General features: G+C 39.8%; 1 protein-coding gene across 3 annotated transcripts; it reads right to left on the bottom strand.

Annotated features, from left to right (window-relative positions):
- Positions 1–1,693: 1,693 nt before the first annotated feature.
- Positions 1,694–10,888, bottom strand: c20h1orf127 (chromosome 20 C1orf127 homolog). Of its 3 annotated transcripts, XM_039604192.1 has the most exons (13): positions 10,756–10,864; positions 9,666–9,760; positions 8,995–9,088; positions 8,840–8,922; positions 8,661–8,762; positions 8,446–8,570; positions 8,192–8,335; positions 8,059–8,097; positions 7,792–7,929; positions 7,620–7,704; positions 5,714–5,910; positions 5,454–5,571; positions 1,694–3,432 (listed from the first exon to the last, which is right to left on the bottom strand). In XM_039604192.1, the coding sequence occupies exons 3-13, from the start codon at positions 9,024–9,026 to the stop codon at positions 2,927–2,929; spliced, it is 1,569 nt and encodes a 522-aa protein (XP_039460126.1). In that variant the 5' UTR covers positions 9,027–9,088; positions 9,666–9,760; positions 10,756–10,864; the 3' UTR covers positions 1,694–2,926. The 3 variants fall into 3 exon arrangements, with proteins under 3 accessions (XP_039460126.1, XP_039460125.1, XP_039460127.1); XM_039604191.1 differs by lacking the exon at positions 9,666–9,760 and having other exon boundaries at positions 10,756–10,888; XM_039604193.1 differs by lacking the exon at positions 9,666–9,760 and having other exon boundaries at positions 8,661–8,759; positions 10,756–10,888.
- Between the last annotated feature and the right edge of the window lie 11 nt (positions 10,889–10,899).

Below are 10,899 nucleotides of genomic sequence, written 5' to 3'. Positions count from 1 at the left end.
AAGAGGCACACTCTGTTGGCAGCCAGTTTTCACAGTGTAAGACATGTAAGTGTGTGTGGGTGTGTGTCTGTGGTGAAAAGAGGATAGATCACATTCCAGCTCAGAAGCGAGTAACACAGAAGAAACATCAAACGGGCCTCGTCGAATTATCGAAACAGGCCTCTGAATCAGGAATTTCAAGTCCACACCCAAACGTATACACGCTCTTACTGCAAACCTGCATTAACAGTTAGATAGATACACCTGTACCTGTACTGACAAACACAGGTCTTATCCTCCGCTGCAGGCTGTGTACGGGAATCGGATCCGAGCTGAGACAGGATTTCTCTGAAATCAAGCCTCTTCCTCAGTTTTTCATCTGGCCTGCAGCACACCGGGCTCATGTCCAACCAGGGACCTCCCTGACATTGTGCAGTGTCACGCACTCGCATCCAGGCATGGTCTGACAGAGGAAACATCAAGAAGCAGGAGGCATTCGAGCAAGTGGGGATGCTCAGAGAAGGCCTGGAACATGGAATAAGGCTCTCTCCTCGGAGAAGGATGTACTTTTACTGTTAATTTTTGCCCCACAACCCAAAGCCAGACGCACACATTAACACAATATAAACACACGCACCACCAGAACCACACACAGGCTCGTTGTCCCATTCATAAATTTCTCCTGTTGAGAAACACGGGCATTTTTAAACAGGGCATACCCGCCCCTTTTACTATTCCAGCTCAGCAGGCCCACATGGGAACAATTAGGGGTGTACGCAAGTTTGGCGAAGGTCCGTAGCAACCAGCTGCATCTGTTTTTATTTACCTTTTTGCTCTGGTGCTGGATAATGTCATGAGCACATCTGCTACTGTGCAACGTAACCGTGGTTGCATGCGTGGTTGACCCATGATTCTGTAATTACCCGCCGAGCGAGATGAAGAGGCCCAACAAACCACTCAAAGCCACACATAGCCTTCCTCTCCCCCTCTTCCTCCCTCCCTCCTTCCCCCACCGTGTCTCTCCAGTGGCATGAAACTCCGTCTGCCTGAGAGCTGGTAGCCGATGCTGAAGTGGCATTTAATGACTCAAAGTTGTTCACAATAGTAATTCTGACTTCATTTTGATGTCATTAGATTGCCACTTTCGCTCTATTATGCAGGATTAAAATGTGGTTGTTCTGCAGTGGGATGAGACTGATCACATTCCCTCATCCGATTACTTGTTTGTGGTCATACAGAACAAGCTGCACAGTCTTCTTGCTGGCCCACTTTTAATGATCTGAACTAGAAAAATGTCATTTTTGTAGCTCAAATAAGGACAAATAAAGAATTTGCTCCACAGCATGTGTCTTGCTTAAAAAATTGTGGACAAGCGGTCATGCAAGGAGACTCAGAATAGTCAGAGATGGTAAATGTAGTTGCATGACCAGACCCCGTGACATGTCTCTGTAAGGTTTCACACTTCTACTACTAAATGAGGGAAAGTTTCGCCTACTTTAGTCACATGTTTGTTTTTTTTTAATATATATATATAATCCTGAAAGTTCACACTATTAAGCATCTTCAGACAGCAAACTCAAAGCGACCAATCATGACAGAACTTGTTTATAATAATGATGAGTGATTATGAGCAATAACAATGAAGACCATATATGGATCACTTCACAGAGTCTGTGTGTGTGTTCGTGTGTATATGTGTGTGTGTATTGGGGGGAGGGGGTGGGGGGGTGCCACCACGCTTAGCATATCCCAGATGTGCAAACCATATGCTCTGACTGAAATTAAAACAAAAAAGAAACAGTGAAACATGAAAGGGATTTTTAACTTTGTAAAGACAGTTAACAGTCGATACAGATAGGCTAATGGCCGAGAGAGGCCACATGAAAGAACCGGGGATGTTGGCATGCTTTTTGCACCACTTATTCCATTTCCTGCTCATAAGTTCACTGAGCAGATGGGAACCAAAGGCACAAGGAAGTTTAGATTTTCTGCCCCACAGACCGTTGTATATGATGCATGTAACTGCGCAACACCGCGCGGTTATCATTTAGAGACGCTTTGGTGCATACCGGGAGGTCACAATAACAAAGGTGGAAGAAAAAAAAAGCCGTGGGACAAAAATGAAACCTCTTCAGCTATTTTGATCTATACCAGTAATTCTGTATGGGTGTTACATTTAAAGCACTCAACTGAATAAATTTAAACCCCCCTTCTATACTGCATATTGGATTTTCAAGAGTTATCTTATGATGAATAAAGTTCATTTAATTGTGCACACAAAAAAACAACTAGCACTGAATCTAGGTTCACTTTTAAAAAAACAAATGTCAAACTGCTTAATTTGGAAAAGAGCATCTGGAGGCAGGCTGTGACCCATCAGGAGTCTACTGAAAACATGTTGGAGAGTGCCCTCTGCTGTTGGTTTAGTGTACTGCAACGAGGGGAGCGACAGCTACAGCTGACATTACAGTAAATCAGAAGCTAAATTTGATCTATTGTTGAAAAGAAAACAGTTTTTAACACATAAAATTGATTCTAACATCTAAGAATCTTAGAATGACCGCTGACAAGCAATCCGTGAGCTTTTATTATGACTTTCTGTGATTTGAGTTCAAGTTGCTCTGAAAGGTGGCATCAGCTAACACAAGGTCTTCTCTTCATCAGCCTGTTTTGCTGCTCGGAAAGAGACGTGTTTATTTAACGCCTGCCTTTGTCTGAGTCTGGATAATGTCCACCCTGAGGCAATAGCTGGCAGAGGTCTGATGGTAATTCTGCTTGCACTGTATAATCAGCCTTCACTGACCACTGCGTCACCTTTCATGACTGCAAACAGATGTATGTGGTACCAGTTGGGTTTAAAAGGAAAAGGAGTAAAAAAAGGCCTTAAAGTAATTAAGATATAGTAGTTGAAGAATAATTTGACTTAACTAAATAAATAAATCTAATCCTACCAAATCCACTGCAGTTTTTTCTCCTTTTGCTGTTGTTCATTCCTACTGGTTGTGTTGAGTACCTGGTACTCTTCATCAGGCTGAGCCAGCGTGGTAAGAGACATATGTGGCGTTTGGGCTGTGGCTGCTGACGTAAGCAAGTCTGACTCTGCTGAAACATTTGTAGCTGCATGTAGAAAATCAAAGAAACTAGTTGTAGTTGTGTTAATGTCGATACTGGTGCCATTATCCAACACTGAAGAAGACACATCATCCCTTATTATCTCATCAGCGTGGATATTAAAACTGCGGCCCTCCCTCAGCATGTCAGGAAGATTAGTTGTGGGAAACTTTGCAGGCTTGAACAAATCTCTCTCTTTTAGGTTTTCTTGTGGGATGGTGACGAGTTCGGGCAAAGGCTCGTCTGTAGTTACAGTCTCACGTGTAGAGTCGAGCGTGGACGGGCTTATGTTGTTTGGGCCAGGAGAAGATGTGACATGTGATGATGTGTTATCAGGTGCAGCTGTGGAGATAATGGTGATTTCAACAAGGGTGAGATTAAACAGAAACAATGCCTGCTATTCCACAATTTAATAACTGGTGCAGTAAATTATGACTTACAGAGACTTTAAACACTTGTGAAAAAACATGATTTGTGACAATGCAGCAAACACAGGTTTAATAAGGAATTTACACGAGTGTGATGTGAAAATTTGAAGCCACATTTTTTAAAAACAATTATTTGTACATTCCCAGCAGTAGTTTAACTGACACAAAACTATTTTAGAGATCTTAAAATATATCTATTAAGGATCTTTATTTCCCATGTTTTAACATTTTCATATTAACAAAACACTATAAGAAGTGGAACTGCAGGCTCACAATAACTGTCCACAGTGATGCATCCAATCATCCAGTTAAGATCTCTTTATTGTATTGTTAAGACTGATTTTGAAAAAGAATATATCTTGGATACAATCTCAGAAGCATATTGTGTCCCTATACACTCCAGGCACTTTGTTAAGTACACCTGCTTGTTAAAGCAAATATCTAATCAGCCAGTGAATGTAGCTGTGTAGCCATCTTCAGCGTGACCTGATTAGGTTCAAACCAAATCATTAGAATGGGGAAGAATGTGATTTAAGTGACTTTGAACGTGGCGTAGTTGTTCCTGCAAGCTGGGCTGGTCTGAGTATTTTAGAAACAGCTGATCTGCTGGGATTTTCCCACAAACCATCTCTGGGGTTTACACAGAATGGTCCGAAAAGAGAGAAGAATGGACAGAATGGACAAATAACAGTTGATTGTAATCTAGGTATGCAGAAGAGCATTTCTGAACACACAACACCTCAAACCTTGAAACATATGGGCTACAGCAGCAGAAGACCAGAGTAATTGCCACTCCTATCACCTACGAACAGGTAACTGTGGCTGCAAAGGCAAAACTTTCAACATGGCAGCCAAAGAAATGCCCCAGAACCAGAAAGTAGGAGAAGCTCAGTTAACACGGATATCAACTGAGCACATCTCTCCCTTCATATTACACAGAATAACTGAGACCCTCAACTTAAAGTGGATAGATTATAAGTTACACTGTAAGTTCAAGTCCTGGTTCTATCTTGTGACCCAAAGCCTAACTGTATGCATGCAGTATGCAGTTTCCTTATGAACTGCATTTTAGCTGCAAATATTTACTCAATCATTTTTACTCTCCACTGATTCAAAGAGGCATCTTTTCTGAAAGGTTTTGATAGCAGAGGGGTATGCTAGCAAATATATGACTTGTACTTCCTGACCTTGCTCCCTGTCATTTGTGGAAAATGTGTGCAAAAGCTGTTGATGTTAAATATTTATCCATTTGATTTTCAGCAGGTGTCTTATACAGTAGCAAGTCAGTGCAGCAGCATTTTAAATTATATTTAGCGAGCCAAAGGAAAAAAGTGGTCCTCAAAAGAAGAAGGAGAGAAGAGAGCAGGATGGCTATACAGCCAGGACTTTAGACTTTGGTGGCGCGAAAGATGAAGTGTTGATGGGTGAGTAGTTTTTCTTGGTGTTTTTTTAAAGGATTGAAACATTTTTAACACTAATATGCTGAAAATGTGCAATCATACTGTGATATATCCAGAAATTGTTCCACTGAAAATAATTGTTGAAGGAGGGATTTTATAAATGAGTGATATTGATATTGATAGGACTGATTATTGCTATGTGACATTATTTTTATTTAATTTTTTTAAACATTTTTTGGAGGCGTGCAGTGAAGAGTGGAAAATGTGAAGAGAGAGGTTTGGGCCATGGGTCAGATATAAACCTAGACTGGCATCCAAAAGGGGATCCAACCCAGTACAGACAATGTGTACCTAATAAAGTGTCTGATGTGTGTATATTGGAGTGTTTTCATTAATAGGACTGAAACATTAAGCGTCTGGCTGAGCAACAAACAAGAAGTGCCTGGTGTGACTACATTAAATGCCATGGTCAAGAAAACATCCAATAATTGATCACCTCTTTAGTTTTTACTGTGCTCATCAGCAGAAAACTCACCTATGCATGGCAGCGTGCTCTCCATGGTCCAGTGCATTTTGTGATTTGTCTCTCTGAAGGTGAGCACAGCATCCACCCTGTAGAACGGCTGCAGGAGCCGGGTGTCATCTGTGCAGGGCTGTAAAATAAACCTGGGTTAGATGTGTTACTCTTTAATGAATCCTCAAAGCCACACAGTTTACTCATGTTAGCGCATGCTTTAACAGCCATGCACTACCATGGTGATTTGGAGTCATACAGGTTTGTGTTTCAGCACTAACTTTTGTCTGGAGTATTTGGGCCGTGGGAATGGACAGAGTTACAAATTCACTCGTCTCATGCACTGTGAAAGTATCTGTCTGGTTAACTGACAGGTCACTGAGTGTCAGTGCTTCATTGTGATAGGTGCCTCTTCTGGTCAAACCTATTCGGCGTTTGAGGATGCGCAGCACAGTCTTGTCTGCCGTGGATGCGTTCACTGAAATAAAATAAGATGTGTTAATGTGGTTAGTTATTAACAAGTAATTATATTTGATTTATCTGTTTATAAGTATTTTCACTTGTTGCCAATTTCTAGTTGATTACATTTGCACTTTTGCTCTGTATTTATTTAACATATATATAATGAGATAGACGATGAGGTTGATACATTTTTGGACAATCATACATGTTTTTTAAATCTTGCTTCTCTGCACCGTCACAGTGGATTATAAACCAAACAGTCACCATCTGGGTAAAGTGCAAACTTTCAAATGGTTTAACAAAAATATTGCACAATATGTTTTGAAAATCAGCCATTGTTATATACAGTCTCCTACTTTCAGATGCTCAAAAGTTATCGGACAGTGGACTGGTAAAGCGTTTCGTGGCCTATTTCCTTATTGTTCAAAGAGCCTGAAAGAGCAGAAAGACCCACAAATAAGCAGCAACTGAGGCAACTACAGTGAAGACCTGGCCTAGCATCTCACTGGAGGAAACACAGTACTTAATGAGCTCCATGGGCTCTAGATTTTATCCAGTCATTGACTGCAACAATCCTTGTGTTTAAAATCATGTTAGTTTGTTCAGTTAATGTTGAACATTTGTATATGTTGAAGACTTTATATAAAAAATGGTTGTAATTCCTAAACAGTGCAATATTTTAGACGAACCCCTTGAATTTAAGCTGGAGGTCTGTGCTTCAGTTATATGGTGGGGGTTTAATTTAAAATCTACTGTGTTGTATACAGAGGCAAATTTACAAAAAGTGTGCCACTTTCAAAACTATTATTTAATTTTCATCAGTCATCTGATGATACCCACAGATTTAACTTGTGACCCTTTGGATCTGACCTTGAATCCACTGGACCAAGCTGAAACTTTGTAGCTTTAGTTCAAACTATGACCACATACAGAACTATTGTGAATACTTGGGAGTTAAGAATATTTAGGCTTTGGATTCAGGACTTTTACATTTAAGTATTTTTAACATTTTTATAACTGATACGTTCTCTTTAGAAGACGGAAAAAGAGCCAATGTCCCCATCCCACATGTTTTTATCAACATTAAACAAAAAATAGCCCAAATGATTTTTACTGATGTGAAGGTCAGCACAGTGACAGGTTTTTGTTTTTTACAGAATATTAGCCTTCTTCTTAAACTGCGAAAAAACATACTATATTTCTATAATAGATAGAGAAAAATTGTAGCTGTAAAAGCTGTAAAACAGATGTCTGTGAAGGTTCTAAGTCATCCAGGTCATCGTAGTCAAAGGAGCTTGCAAAGAAAAGCGTCTGGACTTCTTTAAGTTGCTTGAAGACGTTTCACCTCTCATCCGAGAAGCTTCTTCAGTTCTAAGGTCTCGGCCATTTGACCTTAGAACTGAAGAAGCTTCTCGGATGAGAGGTGAAACGTCTTCAAGCAACTTAAAGAAGTCCAGACGCTTTTCTTTGCAAGCTCCTTTGACTGCAAAACAGATGAAAATACTGTTAAAATCCAAAATTTATGTCCTCTTTTACATTTTCCAAAGCCACCCAGTGGGCCCGATTGGAGTCTGTGCCAGGCAGCAATCGGCCCCCAGGCCTTGTGTTTGACACCCTTGCTCTAATTAAACTCAAACACTCACTGTTGTTGTTGGATAATTTTTAAAAAGTCACAACTCATTTTGGAAAATATCTTCCAGCTCCAATTCTGTCCTTGTTACCCACCTTTTGGACATGTTGCTTCCATACTGTAGGCATATCTGTCTCTGACCAGCTTCAAAGCCAAAAATTCCCCTTCATTTTCCATTATCTGTATTAACCAAACAGTAATTGAGTACATTTCAGTTGTAATACTAACAATAGTCACTAGGTGGCATAATGCTGTGTGAAGTCTCACTTTGACAGGCCTTAAGATCTCCCTCCTCCTGCCCTGAACTCTTATGTCTTTTACATTCACATCAATGTTCATCTGAATCAAGCTGGCATCCTCCAGAGCTACAAGGAGGTGATCGTCCAGACACAGCAACCACTGCAGCTGCAGCAAAAACCAGACAATAAATACAAAAAAAAGTTAGACTTGCTTTCCAAACATTAAACATCTACAGACAAAATTGTGATCATTTAGAAGGTAATCAGAATTCCAGGCACTGAATGTAATTACTACCTCATTATCCCAGTTTCCATAGGGAATTTCTCTTATCACCTGAGGGCACACAAATTATTTCTAGTAACAAAGCAAACTAATCCTAATATATAAATACAGTTAGGTTGAAATGTGGTAAAATGTTCATTGTTACCTGAACATATTCAGGGTCACAGTGGATTTGCTCCCTGCTTTGCACCACAGACATCACAGGGCACTTCATTGTGAAACTGTGAGGCTGGCTTCCAAATCGATTCATCCTCCGCACCAAATTTAATGTTAAGACATTAAAGCCATTCTGAATAGTCAATATAAACACAGATCATTATCACCATCAAGCCCAAGTGCAAGACTAAAATATCTGAGGTTGTGTATATGGATTGCATATTTCAGAAAAGACTGGCAAACCTGCTGCCGAACAAAACACCCGGTGTAGCTGACTCTAAAAACGTAGTTATTGTCGAAGTCGTTTTGCAGTGAGAATCCACAAGCAGACAGCTGGAGATTCAGGTGATCCAGAGATGCAAGGTTGGCTTGTGAAAAGCAAGCAGTGATTCAGAAATGACATGTTCAACATTAAATGAATGCTTTTTAAAGTCATTTATCTTGTCATAAAGAATTACCTTGGATACTTAGCGCCCTCGACAGCAGGACCCTGAACTCCTCAATTCTTGCACTGTGCATCCACATCTCCATGTATTCAGGAAAGCAAACCACATCTTCTTCTGAAAGTGCAGCAGGTAGATTTCTCACAAACACTAGGAACATAACAGCTTTAGCTCATATCAGAATAAATGTTCACCTGTTAATCTTGCTGCTGAAGTTTGAATCCATTCTCGTTTCTGAATGGAAAATGCGCTCTTTGTGATAAAACACTGCAAAAAGCTGTAGAAAAGAGCATCGAATGCAGCTTATATTTGAAAGACGATGTAGATATAAAGAAAGTCTGTTACTCACATAGCAAGGATGCCAACTCTGATGTGATCCATGGTGAAGTGATGGAAACGTCTGTGGATAGTTTTATTTGTAGGTGAGGGGTGGTGTCACTGGCCTGGATAGGTTGAAGCACAGGTGTGTTTACTTTGCTTTGTTAAAAGATAAGTGAGAAAAAAAGCTTAAAAATAAAAGAACAATTGCTGTTTCGAGCATGTGTGAAAATAAACTTTACAGGAACGTGTCCTTTTGTGTTTGTCATCCATCACGAATTACCCCTTTCACTTCCAGTAACCTCCTTTTATTAACCTTTATTGTTTTCTTGACATCGATGCAGAGATTGTTGCCCCTGTAATAAAATCTCACTTTACTTTGCCTTCTATTAAATTGCGTCTTTAGGCACTTTGTTACTAGCAGCCTGTCGCAAAAACACATAATCATTTTATTGGTTGAATTTGTCAGGTAGAAAATGGTATTTTACCCCGACAAGTTGATTCTCAAAGTGCTGTTAGCCAAAAAAAATTGTCATATCTCAGTATAGTGTCCAGTGTGTCCTTAAAAAATGCAGACACTGGACAAATGGAGGACAAAAGAAAATGTGAAAGGCCTACAAAAAACTGTGGTAGATGAACAGTGTCTGAAAGTTGTGTCCTTAAGAAAAAGGAAACTAATCCAGCAAAGACCTGACACAGGACCTGAGAGATGCAATTGACCCTTAGTTGATCATCTGCTGTTCACCGAAGCCTCATCGGAAATGGTCGCAGTGAAGGGTGACTGTCAAGACATCATTCTTAAGAAAGGGAAGCAGGGAGGAAAAAGACTCAACTATATCAAATGACACAAGACTGAAAATCCCAAACTGTGGACTGAAGATCCATATCCACAGGTTATATGGTGCAATGAATACAAATTAGAATTTTTTTTTTGTTCAATCTTGATGAGTCTGTGGTGTTGAAGATCTTGTCAAAATTGAATGGAGTTGAATGAATTATGAACACAGTTTCATCTGGAAAGGATCTGATTAGCAACTGCTTCCTTTTTCAGCAAGACAGTGATCCCAAATACGCTGCCAATACAGTAGAAGCATACCAGGATAGAAAAACACATAATAGAACACCAACACTCATGGATTGGCCTTCCCAGGGCCCAGACCTCAACATTATTGAAGCAGTCTGGGATCATTTAGACAGAGAAAAGAAAAAGGCAGCCATTATCCAAAGACGAACTCTGAACGTCCCTCAGGAAGCCTGGAGAACAATCCCTGAAAACTTCTTTTTTTTTTAAAGTGACACGAAAACTTGCCTCAGAGAGTTCAGGCTGTGTTGCAGAATAAAGGTTGTCATACCAAATGTTGACTTTCAAGCTCATAAGAATTGTGCATGCCCAGTGTTTGCCTTATAAACTGTATTTGCATGGATGTTTGCACATCTTTTATTAATTTTCTGCAGCTATTTCCCTTTATCCTGTAAATTCCTGTTTGTATGCATCTCGAAAACATTTTGTTCATTCATTTATGTCAGGGTACAGGGTTTTATGTACAGATTGAGTTAAAAAAAAATTCTAAAAAAAACAATTGTAAATACAGTTAGAGTTACTTAACATTGGAAAAGATGAGATTTGGTCCCCATTGTTTATTATTGTGTCAGTAATGTGCCTTAAAAATTACCACGAAGACCGGAAGTTTTAGTCTCTGCAATTGACCAATATCGGGCAATAATATTGGCCAACCAAAACATCGGTCGGGCTTTTCTTTTTTTAAATTTATTTCTTCAAAACATTACACACCTTTTGTTTGGGCTCCTAGCTTCGTGTGAGACTTCAAAGGGTAACTCGGGAGCGTTATCCTTGGCACAAACAAGTTACGACACTCCACTTGATAAATGTAAAAAAACGCAGATTAGGTTTAACTTAAATTCACAAACGGTAACT

Source organism: Oreochromis aureus, linkage group 20, assembly GCF_013358895.1.
Source record: "Oreochromis aureus strain Israel breed Guangdong linkage group 20, ZZ_aureus, whole genome shotgun sequence".
NCBI lineage: Eukaryota > Metazoa > Chordata > Actinopteri > Cichliformes > Cichlidae > Oreochromis > Oreochromis aureus.
Note: the sequence above shows the minus strand (reverse complement) of the source record. Positions and strands in the feature narration are given on the sequence as shown.